Genomic DNA, 16171 nt, shown 5'->3' with positions numbered 1-16171 from the left:
TATTTATAGCTGAGAGAGTGAGATTCCATGTTAAAAATAGAAACAGATTCTGTTGTTTGTGTCTAAATTTACTTTCAACCAGAATTTGTATCATGACGTTACACCTTATCTTCATCATCTTCATCCTCATCCTTTCAGTTTATCCTCTAACATTGACATTGAATTCCAAGTGATTAACATAAACACTAGACAACAGTAATACTTTCATCATCAACAATTAACAGTTACATTTTAATTGTTTTTTTATTCAAATTAACTGAATAAATAAAATTCTCGACTTCCTAATTGATTAATCAACAAAACATCATTTAAATTACATTCAGGGTTATCAATTTGTTGATTAAATTATGCACTTCTCTCATCACTTGCTGCATATACTATCTCACTGAATTTGTCTGATTGTAAGTAAAATTTCAATAATCAACTTGATTTGGTCAACAATTTAACAAATTGTTATCAATCATTTATCTGAATAAGTATTCCTTCAACCAATAATACCACCAACTGGTAATCAAGTTAATTGTTAACCTTTAACTAGAAGACTTTAATTGCTTACCTATTAAATTGATTATTTGAAAATAGTTATTTAAAGCAAATCAAATAATAGAAACAATTTACCAATACTCTAATTTAATAATAGCAACTTAAGGGTTAACATTCACATTATTGTTAATTGTAATCAATAATATGAGGTTAATATCGAATCTTCATCTATTGATTATTTAATTTTGTTTCAATTGATTTATATAAATTGTCTCTTATTAATAAATTACAATTATATTACAATTTAACAAATTTAACAGTAAATTGATGTAAAAATGATCAATCAATTATGATATTGTATCAATATGGATGCAGAAAAAAAATAAGACATTTACTGAATAAGATTAGTGGGTGTTTAGATTTGATTAGTGAGCTAATAATTTATCAATGATAGTATTGAGTATATTATAAATAAATAATAAACGGAAATGTCCATTGTCTTTATCGATCAATTATTTATAAATAGTAACATCAAGTAGCAACAGTGGCTATTGATATCATCAGGTAGTCGTAGTTGTTGTTAAAAACGTAATAAATTCATTCATCAATTGATTTCCATGAGCTGATCAATTGATTGGGTGATTGTATTACACTGTAAGAGAAAGAGAAAGAGAGAGAGAGATTTAATTTTTACTCATTCATTTGGTATTAATTAAAGTAATTAACGTAATAGTAGTATGATAATAAAAATATAAATTACTTATTCATATTATTACTATTAATATTATTACGTTGAACATGTCAATTTCATACTAGACAGTGCAATTAATAAATTAACTGTTCATTCATATAAAACATCACCAGACATGAAGGAAATTGTCATTAATAGTTTTGGTGGAAGAAAAAAAATTGATTACAAAATAACTGTTAGTTAATTGTTTCTTTTTTCCAATGATTTGTTCTGTCAATTAATAACTAAATATATCTTTCTATCTGCGTTAATCAACATCACCATCGCCATCATGATCATCAAATCTACGTGTGAAAGATAAGTGAGTGTGATTATGATTATAAGCATTGATTGTTGATGATGATAATGATATTGTTAATAGCACAATAAAATTAATAGCAATCGGAAGCTGTTAGTAGTTATAAATTAATATAATACTTCAGTTGCTGTTCACTGTCTTTAGCATTGGTTAATTGTAACTTGGATTTATAAATATTCCTGATTGTTGTCATCTTGTAGTAATCACTTATAACCATTTGGTTAACAGGTTCCAAAGTAAAATTAATCTCCATGAGTTAACAGTATTGTTTCTGGTTACAGAAAAGTGAAATTCAATATTCTCCTCATCTTTTTCTTCACTTAAAATGTTGTCAACAGGCTCATCAATTTACTCCTTTAATTTATCATGGAATTGAAATAACATCATCATAAAGGTTTGGTTACCATCAACACCTCCATCTCCTTGGAAAGGCCACACCAGTTAATCACCCAACAGGATTATCATTATTATGTCAGAGACAAAAAGAAAGAGTAAGAAGACAAAGAGATGAAGCTAATCACCATTTAATCTCAATCTTACCCATTTACATCACTTTCTAGAAAAAGATACAAGAGATACACAAAAAAAAGCTAATTAATCCAAAGGCAGGAAAAAAAAAGAGAAAAGCAAAAGATAATCTCAGCAAATTTGTAACATTGAGACAAAGAGAAGAAATTAATCACCAAGGTAATTCACATTTCCATTGGAAACGCAGAGTAACAAACAATATTTCTTTGGGAAGGTTAACTAATTGTTGCCAATTATAATAAAACAATTAAAGAAACAAAATGAGATTAAAAGTAATTAGAAAAACAGAATACAAAGTAAAAAGAATAGAATTTATTTTTCTCTTTCTTTTCTCTTTCTTTTTTCCAAGCGAATGTGTCGCCACCTTGTTGACATTTTAATTCTGTTGAAGATTTTCCCTCTTCTTTTTTGTTTCTCCAACCAAAAAGAAACAGTTACAAATATTGAAAGAAATTCTTAATACATTTGTTTCTCGTATCATAATTAATTTAATTACTTTTCTCCCCCATCAGTTAATTACTCTATTAGTGTGTAATAATCTTCTAATATCAAGTAGCAATAATCAACCACTTTAATTATGTTAATCTTATTAATCTTTTCTGTGTTTGATTAGTTAACGTTTATCTTTTTTATTGTTTCATTGTTACCCTTTTATGCTTATGGGATGGAAAGTGAACCCATGTGACTTAATCTCTTTGTTTTTTTTTCTTCTATTCTCTTTGTGATTTTTTTCCTTCCTTCCTTTTTTTTCTATTGTTTATTTTTAGAGCATCTTAATTTAATTGTCAAGTGTGTTTATTGTTATGCCAATTGTGATCATCAATTTCATCTCCATGTCTTCAACTATAATCAAACATCCGGCTTTTACTGCTGATCATTTTTGTCTGTTCTCTATCTCCCTCTCTCTCTCTCTCTCTCTATTTCTCTCTCATTCTATATTATTTCAATTTCATAATCATCTTCACTTTTTCAAGTTGACGATCAATAGTGATAATATCATTGATGCTGATGATGTAGAGGGAAGGGGAAATCTAATCAAGTACTTTGTACTCGACAGAAACTTATCTGTTAATACAAATAATAATATGTACATATTCATTTTTGTAAATATAATTAATGATTCTGTTGATTATATCTCTGTTTTTTAAACCTTAACTATCTATTCATCTATAATTTAATCATATTTAACTCTTAATTGTTGATTAATTAAGAGAATTGAGAGAGAGAGAGAGAAAAAAAAGAGGGAAAGTTATAAAATCATCACTATCAAGTTAATTGATGTTTCATTCCTGATAATTATATCACACCAAACGCTTTAAGGTGTCATGTAATAATAATAATAATATGATTAGGAACATTATTAACAAGTGTACTCATAATCTTAATAATTAATACACTAATTCCTCGATGATATGGAACAAGATAGATAATCAACAATGGAAGGGGAAAAAAGCTCACACCACCACCACCATGGAGAAAGAGTCACTACCACACACTGAGGGGAAAAAGTGAAGGAGAAAGAGATTAATTATACCCAAACATGAGGAATTAAACATTAACATCAATTGTCTCATCAACTGTCAAATGGTAAACAAATGTTGGATTAACCAGAAAAAAAAATTCAGAGGCTAAATGATGCAGTTAAATTGTCACGAATTGGGAAAGACCATGTTTACTATTGTGTCATCAAAACATCAACTCATCAGACAGAGATACATGAAGTTGAGACATTGAATGTGATTATTATATCAAAACCAAAATAGTGAAAGTAATCGTTATACTGGATTAATGGATAAACTTGAATTGATCTCATTTAAATGTAAATAAGCACTCGATGGTTACATAAAGGATGTCATACATGTGAGCATTTGAATTGGTGCAAAGGAGGGAAATCCTAGGAATTATCATCAACAAAAACCAAGCTAAATATACAAAGATAATGAAAAAGAGGTAAGTCAATTTAAAGTCGTTCATGTTTATCAATTTTTACAACTATTATCAAATTCATAGTAAGTCTAGTTACGCATTTGCAGGAATTACTGTTATTTTTGATAAATAAGATGTTGATTATATTAAGCCTACCTACTGAGTTTTAACAGGTAGTTGTTGTCAAAGTGAACACGATGATGCAAATGATTTAGATGACGATAAATATTATGAACGTAGTGTTATTAAAATAATAATAATAATAATAATATACTACGAGTTGAATATTACTATGATTGTAAGAAAGAGGGAAAAAGTTTCTAGACACAAATGGATCAATGAAACTTTTACTATCTTTTTTTTTGTGATGTCACAACGAATTACTATTCACACGGTTCATCATATTTCATCATGTATTCATCTTAGTTTTTTCTCTTTCTTTTCTCTCTTTCTCATCTTCCTAGTGATGATGATAAAGTAAAGAAAAAAGGACGCAAATGATGAACTTGAATGATGCTGAAGAATAGGAAAAGTAAATATTGTGGAAAAAAAAGAACAGGAAAGAGAATAGAGAATAGAGAAAGGAAGAATTATTGATTTTTCTATTTGGGTTAAAACCAGAAAATTCCAACTGTACAAAGAGAGAGAGAGAGGAACATATGATGATGATGAAGATGCGAAATATAAAAGAATAGAATGAAAATTCCTAGAGAATCTGGTTGCTTTACTGAAGATTAACATGTTAATCAACAATCGAGAATGACGACCTTGCCATAGTTTCTTTATTATGATAATATGATTATATTTTGAGTGATGTAATTGTTGATGATGTTCTAAGGTGTTATAGTTGTTGTCTAGTGTTTATGTTAATCACTTGGAATTCAATGTCAATGTTAGAGGATAAACTGAAAGGATGAGGATGAAGATGATGAAGATAAGGTGTAACGTCATGATACAAATTCTGGTTGAAAGTAAATTTAGACACAAACAACAGAATCTGTTTCTATTTTTAACATGGAATCTCACTCTCTCAGCTATAAATATAATATATTACATTATATTATTGTAGATTATTATTGCTATTGAAATAGTTGGACGAAAAAACCATAGAGAAAAAGAGAGAGAGAGAGAGAGAGAGAGGGAAAAGGAGAAAGAGAGAGAGAGCAGGAAGAGAAAAAGAAGGAGAAGAAAAATAAGAGAAAACCCGTTAGGCTTTTTCTTGTTTCTTTTTTCATCTCTCTCGAATTACGTCATTTGAAGGTTTCCATTGGAAACTAGAAAATAAGATCGATATTATTTTGCTTTCTTCCAAAATTACCTTTCGTTTCTCTTACTTTTCTCTTTCTTCTCTTACAATCTAGTTTCTTTCTCTTTCTTTCTCTGCCTCTCTTTTTCTTTCTTTCTTTCTTTCTTTTATTTCTATTAGACGTCATACTTATGTTCACGTCACTTGTGACGAAATGTTTCCTATTATAACAGATTCTACTTTTTTTCATTCTTATTCCTCTTTCTACGTAATATCATCAATTTAATCAACATCATCATCAACATGAAGATGAGAATGATGATGATGATGATGATGTAGACTAAGAGCATCATAGTTTTTTGTTGTGAGTAAACTCAGTGAGTTTATTTGAGTGAGTAAAACGAGTGAGAAACATTGAGTTTAGTTAACATTGGAGTCTTGTCATTCCTCAGAAACCATGTGAATATCAAACTGAACACTTGAAACCCAAAACAATTAACCAGAAAAAGATTTCATTTTATTTCTACAATTTAAATTATCTTTTAATTGTGATCTTTTCTCATTGTTATCAACTTGTTGATCTGTTAATTTATTTTTCGTGAAAGTTTAAGAAAATTGTTACAATTAATCGACTTGTCTTGTTATTTGGAGAAATATTGATAATTCCATTGGATTCTAGTTCTGTTTTCTTCGTTCTCTCATCATCATAATCTCATATTTTCTTCTCTTCTATTCTATTCGGTTCTATTCTATTCTCTTGTCTTGCCTTTTCGAATATTGTTCAAATTCTCATTCGAAATGTAAGTGAAACTTTTTCTTATTTTTTCTTTCTTTTTGTGTTTCAAGTTTTTATTACAATTTCGATTGATTATTGGTGATGTTTTCTAATTAAATCTGTCTTGTATTTTCTCTCGTGTGTTAATCTAGTAAATTAGTGACATTCTATTCCAGTGACAACCATAACATTGAACAGTGGAAAGAATCTATCAAAGTTCCTTTGGATTACTAAGGAACTGATTGGATTTGATTAGAATTGTATTTGGATTAAAAATCAAATTCATCAAGAGGATAATCAACAATCGTTTTCATCACCACAATCTACATCATTAGCAACATAATAATCACCATTGAATTATCATCATCGTCGTCATCAAAATCATTTCAGTAGGAATCAAATAACAACAATAACGTATCAATATTTGTAACAATAATTTGGATCGTGTTAATCTGAACGGAATCAATTTAATTAGACCTTTGATTGGGTCATGCAGTAACAATATGCTTTGTATCCATCAAAATCAGGTAAATATTAATACAAATTGATAGATATCTTTATACATCCTAATTGTATATCATTTCCATATCGTTCTGATGAGTATCAGCAATAGATAAGAAAAATATATTAATAGTAATGTATAAGTATATGAACATTAACTGAGTATTTGTATGAACATTGAGACTTGAAGCATGGGAAATGTTACATGTTATAGATTAGTAGACATGGTTACATGGTGTTGATATGTTTCCATGTGTTGAAGTGTTAATTTGATTTATTAATTATTCTTTTTTCATTTTATTCTTTTTCTTTTTTCTTTTTCTTTAATTTTCATTTGATTGAAATTCTTAATTTCTTTTAATCAACTGTTCAGAGCTCTTCATTCAACGGACCAATTTCTCACTCATCGTCATCATCTTCTTCTTCTTCGTCAGTAACAAATCTTGATTTGTTTAATCAATTTAATTGCGACGAAGATTTTCAAGACATTAACTTGGCTGATTTTTCAATTGATGTACCTTTGGACGATTCCCTTGATCAAATGTTCAACAATCAACAATCAACATTTGATTCAATTGGACTTTCATCTGGTTACTCTACACCAAGCTCATCATCACTTTCAACCACAACCACCAATAACACAACCACAACACCGACACCTACATCAACTCCAACACCCATTGAATTAGCAATACAATTAAATTTACAACAACAAAGATCATCATCTGGTCTCAGTTTTACCGAGAACACCAATATCAATAATCAATCAGTTAATCTTAATAACAATAATAACAATCAATGTAATGAGAGTAACAATTTACTCTTAAACAATAATCAAGTGTAAGTACCGCTAAACTTAATTTAAACTTTTGAATTGGAACAAATTGATTGCTGATTTGTAGACATAAATGGTTGAGCAAAGAGATTGACTCTTTTGTTTTTCTTTTATGTCTGATTAGTTTGTGCTTCCTTGGTATTTCCAATTTAAAACAAGTCAAATTATAATAACATTGAATTAGTTAATTAATATTTGTTTATCATTTGTTTGTTTCGTCTAGACCTTTGATTGGATCAACTGAAACATCATTAAGCTCAACACCAACTACACCAACTTCAGCAACTTTACCAAGTTTCATGGAGATTTATTCACCAAGAAATTTTCCACCACAATCAACATCATCACAATCGTTACAACAACAGCAACAACAACAACAACAACAACAATCAGAGTCACAATCAGGATTAAACTCTATCACTGATGATGGTTCATCATTTTTTAAATTTGATGAAATTGGTGATTTAAATGATGAAGATACATCATTATCAACAGTTTCATTTGGATCTGTATCATTACAAAAATCTGGTCAAGCATCAGGTTCATTGGTTGATTTGTCATTTGTAAAACAGGAAGATATTGATGACGATCTTGACTTGGATTCAATACCTTTACCGATACAAACAATTAATCAACAAAAGTATCATCAGCATCAACAACATCATCATAGATCTCAACAATTTAACCAATCATCTCATCACCAAGATATCAATACATTCACGGAAGTTCAAGCGTTGCTTCTAGTCCAAGTTACTTGTCATCAACAAGATCAACACCAAACCCAGAACTCTGTCAACCACAACAACAACAATACCAACAATCAATTCATCAACAGCATCAGCATCATCACCATCCAAATGCGCAATCACAACTACGTCAATTACAACAACAATTACTTTCACAACAACAACAGCAATATCAAAATGATGGCATCAATGTATCAGGTGCTTCACCGGCATCAATTAATTTCACATATAAACATAATATTGACCAATGTTGTGCTAGTCCATGTTCATCAATAGATAATCAATATCGTCATCATCATCACCATCAACATCATCAACATGTACAACAATCATCACAAATGTCATCAATTCCTGAATCACCATTTCAACCTATTGGATCCCCACTTACACCAAATGATAATATTATTAATCCAGGATCTAATCACTTACCGACATCAGCTGAACATATAATCAGGTAATACATTAATGATAAGGTTCTGAGTAAATGGTTATTATTACCAAGAAAAAAAAATTGGAAAACTAATCAAACAATTAGACGGAAAAGTTACTCATAAATTGATTTTTAATATAAAACTAAGTACGTGATTAACAATTGAATGTCTTAATGAGATAAAGAGAGAGGGAGAGAATAAGAAAAGTTAATTGTATTTTCATTTTTCTCTTCCCTTTGTTAATGGAAAAATTTAAATTTCCCTTTAAAGCTTCAATTCGTTAGTAAACAAACTGGACTGTCCAAGTTTGTCTAACGTTTTTCCATTAATGAGAGAAACGCCTTGTGCATTGACGACAATTACTAACCGGTCCGATCAAGGTTATACTTATATTAACCATCATCAACAATTTAAATTATAGTTTTGATTTTTTTCTTGATTATATTGAGTAAGATTTTAAATGTCTATGGAAAAAAAAACTTGTTACTTTTTCTTTAGGTCAAGTCGATGAACCGCAAAACCTTGAGTACTTTTGAAAGTGTCAGTTTCATCTTCTAATGTAAGATATTGAGGGACAGGAAAATACGAAGTCTATTTGATATGATCTATGTCCTTGGTTTCATTTTGCCAAGAAAATTCAATCAATAATCTATTCTAATTACCTGTAAGATCATTGAACTAATATCTCAATCATTTTTTATTTTTTATTTCCAACAGAGATTCTGTTGATCAACTGAGATCATCTCTATCATCTCTTATTACTTCAAGTAATATCCATGGGTCATCATCATTGAGAACTAGTTCTAATCGGTCTTCTCCGACCGATTTAATTCAAATTTCTGGTTCCAAATGTTCAAAAGCATCAACATCAACTGGTAAAGAAACTTTATCAACCTTCAATTCATCCTCATCACTTTCATCAACTCCAATAACAATAACACCAAGCGGAGCATCATCACCAGTATCAATTGGCCATCATCATCAGCACCAGTCTCACCATCAAGAGCAACAACAACAACAATTGAATACATTGTGTGCAGTTTGTGGTGATAATGCTGCTTGTCAACATTATGGTGTGAGAACCTGTGAAGGTTGTAAAGGATTCTTCAAGAGAACTGTTCAAAAAGGCTCGAAATATGTTTGTTTAGGGTCTAAGGATTGTCCAGTTGACAAGCGTCGACGAAATCGATGTCAATTTTGTCGATTTCAAAAGTGTTTAGCCGTCGGAATGGTAAAAGAAGTGGTACGAACTGATAATCTAAAAGGTCGTCGAGGTAGATTACCATCTAAACCAAAGTCTCCACAAGAATCACCACCATCACCTCCGATTAGTACAATTACAGCTTTGGTTCGAGCTCATGTAGACACTTGTCCTGATATTTCAAATCTCGATCTAAGTCAAGTAAGTTACAAAAGAATAAATTCTTAGAGGATTAAATGAAAATTAACTAATTCTGTTTACATTTCTCTTTTCAGTATTGTGAAATTGATGAATCCTGTTTATCACTTATCGAATCCTCTCCAGCTTATCATCAACAATTCGTTGACCTTATAAACACCTCAACAGATCCAATTCGTACCTTTGCTGAGAAAATACCTGGATTTAATGATCTCAATAAACATGATCAAGATCTTCTCTTTTATTCATCTTGTCTTGAGATAATTGCACTTCGAATTGCTTACCAGTAAGTACATTGACAACTTCAAATATTAGTGATATCAATTAATTAAACAATAATAATTAGAAATTTATTACTATTAATTAGTGACAAATTTTGTGTTTTATTATTATTTGTTTGTATCAAGTTGTCACAATAAATTGATACACAATATAAATGTTAATTGTGATTATTATTTGTTTCTCAATCAACAGAAATAAACCAGGATCCAAGAAGATTATTTTACCCAATGGTGTTGTGCTTCATCGTAATCAAGTTAAATTACTTTTCGGTTCTTGGTTTAACAATCTAGAAATGTTTTCATCTCGATTTGCTCAAATAGATATCGACATATCAGCATTTGCTTGTCTCTTAGGCCTCTCGTTAATCACAGGTAAGCTAAAGATCACATTTACTTTCTTTTCCTTTAATTATAGTAATTAAAACGTTAGAGAAAAGTGAAACAAAAAGATCAACAGTAATCAAGATAATTAATATCCTTATTAATAATATTATAAAAAAAAGTGAATCTTGTAATTGAATAAAAACCAGTAACTAAATTAGTATATCAAATTGAGGGCGAAATCAAATGATAATAATATTGATTATGATGATGAAGATGATGATGTCTAGTAACAGTTAATACGTTAGCATGATAAACAGAAAAAAGGTTTAGTTAATTGTTAAAGATTTTGAATTGCTGAAATTGCAATTAGAAAATGATTGTGGTGATTGAATATTAGCCATTTAATTCATATCACGATTATAATGATAATCATTGTGAAAAAAAATCACACCAACTAATCATCATCATCATCATCATCTTTGTTAAATGGATATTATAATATCTATTTATAATCGAGATTACTTTCGATTGTTGTTCATTGATTGTTAATTGTTGATTGTTGATTGAAATAATGATGCTAATGAAAAATTGAATTTGTTTTTCTCCCTCTCTCTCTCTCTCTTCCTCTCTTTTACTATCCTTTGATTAATCAGTTCGTCATGGACTCGTTGATCCAATTCGAGTTGAAGGTTTACAAATGAAAATCATTGAATCTCTCCGAGATCATGTTACTTATAATGCTGAAGCCCAAAAGAAATCACATTATTTTTCATCAATTTTATCTAAATTACCTGATTTACGATCACTATCAATGGATGGATTAACTCATTTACATGAAATTAAATTGGAATCCATAGTCACTATTCCGGAATCAATATCAAGACTACTGAACAATATTGCTTATTACTGACGATTGAGTGATTCCAGAATAATACAATCCATTAATCATCATTTAAGCAAATAACTAATTAATCATCTAGCATCAAAATCTTTTAATGATTTATTATCTGAAAGTTGACTTTTATTTTCCCTCTCTTTTTCTGATCAGTTTTCTTATACACAAGTCGCCATCTTTGATTTAATGTTATCAACCAATATTGTCAATTGTTATTTACAAAAAAAATTCAATTGAAAATTTAACGATTTACAAGACCATCATCACTATTAATTACCACAAGATTATTAACAATTCACCATTAATGCCAAATTCTGTTAATTATTTTCCTAAAAAGACAATCAACCCAATCAGCTATGTCAACCTTTTAATCAAATCTCATGTCAACTTTTCTTGAACAATCAGGAATCTACCTCATCCCTAATTGTGTAATCATCACTCTGACGTATGAACTCAACACACAATCAAAAGTTTCATCAATTTGATTTCATCTTAGAATAATTGAAGAAAAAGATTCTAATTGTAAATCGCCTTCAATGGAAATCAAAGCTCAATCTTGATTGTAAATTGAAGTTAAATCTTCAATCTCTAATACCTGAAGTTTATGAAATCAGTGTCATGGATTAACAATTTGATTTAATCTAAGTGATATCAACAATTAACCTCCACCATAATCTCACCGACAGTACAATCATTAAACGGGATATACAATATGATGTAACCGTGATTCCAATTGGTGGCAACAATTAAGGAATTGATAGAAATGTTTTCATAACAATCAACATGATCAACAAACTCCCGGATGTAATAATTAAGTGTTGATTATTGAAGAAGACAAGATAACCTAAAGGAAGACAATTGACGAAAAAAAAAGAAAGAGAAGATGAAAAGCCTTACCAATATTTATCTTCATGTTAATTTTTCTTCATCAATTCTGTTAATTAATAATCTTAATTATTAACAGTTAACAAGTTATTTATCTCTTCCCCTCAACTCCTCTTGTTATACAACTAAATCACCAACGTTTGTAAACATTTAATTGTTGTCCATTACTTTTTCCTTGTACAAATTAATCACCTTGTTAGCACTCCAATCATCATTAATGTTTAATTATTACAATTACATTGTGTCTCCTCATCTAATTTTTGATATGTTACAATCTATCATCTGAAACAATTAATTTTTTTTTGCTAAAGTATAATAACAATAAGTTAATGGTAAAATAAATTATATCAACGTTGTTATTATTAATTATAAACATAATTAAATTGCTGTTGATTTGTTGTAATTCAATCAAATATACTGTATATAATTTAGATTAGACTTACTGTTCAATTACAATGGTTTGTGTTTATAAATTGTTTATAATTATGTTGAACAATTAGCACCTAAAGGTAGAGAGAGAGAGAGAGAGAGAAAGATAAAGGTTCATAAAAACAATGATTAGATTTAATTGTTTGCACAATTAATAGCAGCCAAACAGTCTAGATATGGTTAATTAAGTCTGTTTGTTGATCGTCTAATTAGTTATAATCCATATGATTTAACTACGAGATAAATTGGTAATCTCCATCAACAGTTAGAAATATTCATCGTATTTACTTGATTAATTGTCTAAATCCAGTTGCCGGATTGTTAACCAAAAAGTGCGAGCGCCGAAAATAATTAATTTCTCTAAAGAGTCGTAATTGGATTAATTATTATTCGGTTAAAGGAAAACATGAGCACCTTGGATAACAACTCGTAATCCAATTACAATTAGTTCGGTTGACTTTGTTTTCTTTTATACCACAATTTGTTAATTTATAAAAACGCATAATCTTGAATCAGCTTTTTCCAATCAACATCAACCAAATGAATGATTTATTGATTACATTAATTGTTGCCAAGTTTTCGTAATCCTCGATGTAGGCAAATAAATCATTGTGGCAATCATTTTGTATTCCCCGTTGATAGACAATCATGTAAATCCTTTTATCAGCATTTCCATTGACGTTGGAGTAACGAAACGGAGCAAATGTAATTCCATTTAATTGGATCTTCCATTTTTTTCGTCAATTCATTCTTACACCAATTATAGAGAAACTCCAATGAAACATATACACTTGAATCGAAAATGATCAAAATGAATCAATCACAATTATCAGGCATTAATCTTTTTCCTTGTAATCTATTCCTTTTATTTCAGGTTGGCCACTAAAACAAGGAAGTGAATATGATAACCATTCATTTAGATGAAACAATTAATTCCAAATGAGAACCAATTCAAATGAAGAAAAGCAAAATTTCAAAATTCATTGAGAGTAAACATCAGGCGAATATGAAAGAATCTCAATCATCTTCAGGATTTTCACCCAAACCAATTAAATGTCAACTTTTAATTCCAACGTCCAAAGAAAGTCCAACAATCAAAGATCAAAATAAAATCCTAAAAGACCGAAATTCTTAACGAAAATCAGCAGAAAAAAAAGAAAACAATTAACAGAAATTCAAACAAAATTCATTTTCGCTTCTCTTACCTTAGGCCTAAGAGAAGAGGAACTTTGATCAAACAAATTGCAAAATAATATCATAGAAATTAAACTAATTCCTTTTTCTTTTAATTCCAAAGTCACTTAATAATCAATTAGAATTTAAATCAATTTCAATTCCACTTTGGAAACATTTAATTAATCACTTAATTGAACTGAAAGAAAATTTAAAAAACATGATTACAGGAAAACAGAAAAGAATTTACAGTTCGTTATTAGGTAATAATCCCCAAAGAATTTTTTTTGTTTGTTTACATTTTTTTTCTATTCTATTTAAAAACTTTGTTCTTAATTTGATTTAATCTTTAATGTCGTTGGATTTTGTCAATTTATAGATTGTTAATTTAACCCGAGGTTTGTTTTTGACCTTTTTAATTTTCTCATATTGTTTTGTGGTTTAGATGTTCGATTTCTGTCAGTTTTAATTGTTCTTTTGTCTTTCTATCAGGTGTTTGATCAATAGATGGAGGAGTTAAAAGGCTCAGCAGATTATCTGAAACAAAAGCAACATCCTCTTTTCCAATGTTCACCTGATGATGTCGATCAAGTTTTCGAGATAACTGATTTTACAACTGCAACCGATTGGGAACGTTTCATTGCTGATTTTGAGGATGTTCTTCGTAAATGGGATAACCTTGAACAGCCTGATGAGGTTAACGAAAAACCTGAGATGGTTTGTGGCTCAATTGCTGGAGGAATCGCTGATTGTTTGAGTCACAGTGAAACTGTTTCTCTTAAATTTGCTAAATTTGTCCTCATTGTCAGACTGTATTGTTATAAAGGATCTCTTCCTCCACTTGAAAGGCCGATCAATAAATTGATGTACACCAATCGCAGCGATGAGCTTACCGGTTATTTAACAAAAGATGTACACTTGGAATCTGAGGAGAGCAGATTTGATGTTTTCAATGATTTAATGGATTTTCGATACAGTTTTCCACATCGAGCTCATTGTATTTATCGTTGGTTTGGAGTTAAAAAGTTCGTTGTAATCTCCCCCATGGAAAATAATCTGATAACCAGTGAAGATCGAGCTAAACTTCTCCTTAGTTCTGCAGCAATCGCGATGAGGAATATCAATGTGTAACTATTTCTAATTATTATTCTTTATATTCTCTTATTTATTATCTATTTTTTTCTATATCTTTCGTTAGGTATATTCCTGTTTTCGTTCAAATTCATCATCCTCAGAGAAAATTTTTCCACGGAATTTTGGAAGGTTCGACTTCAAGAATTATGTTTGACATGATTCACTTTAAAGACGCTCCCGAAAGTTATCATTATCTTTCAGAATTGACCAAAATATTTAGAGAAAAGATTGTAAGTCTAATGGCAAATATATTCTCAAGCAGCTGATAATAACAAATTGATTAGATATTTTTGTATTTTTACAAAAACGTCATATTGTTTTCACTTTGGACCTTTACTTCATTGTAATCAGTCAATTTAGCTAATTTTTTTTTCTTTTTTTCATTCAGGCATCTCCATTTCTCAGTACAGTATCAATCGAATTGTCAGTCCGTTTCACTCATATACTCAAAGAATGGCCTCAAGAGTGGATTCTTCCCGAAACCGATGCAACTGATTTAGAGGATAGACTTTATTCACTTGATACATCGCCGTTAACTTTAATTGAATATTCATCTCCACCCGCTCCAATTGAGTAAATATCTACAATCAGCTTACTGAGAATTCGCATTGAGAGCAAATTTCTAACTTAATTTTTTCTTCCACAGAGAAATTCATCTATCAACAACTTGGCCTAAACTGATTGAGGATATGATTAACGATTCGCCAAACCATAGTAATTTAAACTCAATGGAAGCTCCCTACTGGTCAGTTCGAGCCTTATTTCAAGATCGTTATATTCCCGCTCTTGTACATTCAATAAGTAGCCTTTTTATTTTGGCTAAATCAACAAAACAAGCTGATCAACCCATGGGAAAATATTCTGGTCTTCAAGAAGATAAAGGTATAAATCGTTATCACCATCGTCATAATCACTGATCAAGAAAATGGAAACATAACAATTAAAATTGTTATCTGACTTAAGCATAATGTCACTGTTTCATACGGATCATTTACATTACAAAGTTAATTAGTAAAATAGTTTGGGATTGATTACAAGATGACAAGATTATCAACATCATTACCAACAATTGATCACCTCAGCATAGTAACAATTAACTAAGATTAGTAATCATATATCTCCCAAATTGTT

At 29.7% G+C, this 16171-nt stretch overlaps 2 protein-coding genes and 2 long non-coding RNA genes across 5 annotated transcripts in view; 2 read left to right on the top strand and 2 right to left on the bottom strand.

The window, feature by feature from the left end:
- Window positions 1–699: 699 nt before the first annotated feature.
- Window positions 700–2351, bottom strand: LOC128391676 (uncharacterized). The gene is made up of 3 exons (XR_008325861.1): window positions 2216–2351; window positions 1652–2088; window positions 700–1135 (listed from the first exon to the last, which is right to left on the bottom strand). It is a non-coding gene; the product is annotated as an uncharacterized LOC128391676 (long non-coding RNA).
- Window positions 2352–5176: 2825 nt separating this feature from the next.
- On the top strand, window positions 5177–12458 carry LOC128391635 (nuclear receptor subfamily 4 group A member 2-like). Its single transcript, XM_053351558.1, is given in 9 exon segments — window positions 5177–6032; window positions 6160–6534; window positions 6882–7348; window positions 7567–8060; window positions 8063–8543; window positions 9238–9922; window positions 9997–10205; window positions 10394–10572; window positions 11178–12458. Coding segments are annotated over 8 exon segments (2796 nt in total). The 5' UTR covers window positions 5177–6032; window positions 6160–6510; the 3' UTR covers window positions 11435–12458.
- Window positions 12459–12678: 220 nt separating this feature from the next.
- On the bottom strand, window positions 12679–14134 carry LOC128391681 (uncharacterized). 2 transcript variants are annotated; one of them, XR_008325863.1, is made up of 3 exons: window positions 13939–14122; window positions 13022–13863; window positions 12679–12807 (listed from the first exon to the last, which is right to left on the bottom strand). It is a non-coding gene; the product is annotated as an uncharacterized LOC128391681 (long non-coding RNA). The 2 variants fall into 2 exon arrangements; XR_008325862.1 differs by lacking the exon at window positions 12679–12807 and having other exon boundaries at window positions 13108–13863; window positions 13939–14134.
- Window positions 14135–14199: 65 nt separating this feature from the next.
- LOC128391628 (rab3 GTPase-activating protein catalytic subunit-like) overlaps window positions 14200–16171 on the top strand; it is a 35976-nt gene continuing 34004 nt past the window's right edge. The window contains exons 1-5 of the mRNA XM_053351549.1: window positions 14200–14304; window positions 14399–15033; window positions 15105–15270; window positions 15429–15613; window positions 15687–15922. Of these exons, the coding sequence (XP_053207524.1) occupies window positions 14414–15033; window positions 15105–15270; window positions 15429–15613; window positions 15687–15922 (1207 nt within the window). The 5' untranslated portion in view covers window positions 14200–14304; window positions 14399–14413. The remainder of the gene's footprint in view (window positions 14305–14398; window positions 15034–15104; window positions 15271–15428; window positions 15614–15686; window positions 15923–16171) is intronic.

Source organism: Panonychus citri, unplaced genomic scaffold (assembly GCF_014898815.1).
Source record: "Panonychus citri isolate SS breed McGregor unplaced genomic scaffold, ASM1489881v1 Contig00011, whole genome shotgun sequence".
Taxonomy (NCBI): Eukaryota; Metazoa; Arthropoda; class Arachnida; order Trombidiformes; family Tetranychidae; genus Panonychus; species Panonychus citri.
The sequence above is the reverse complement of the archived record's forward strand: the minus strand, read 5'-3'. Positions and strand labels throughout refer to the sequence as shown.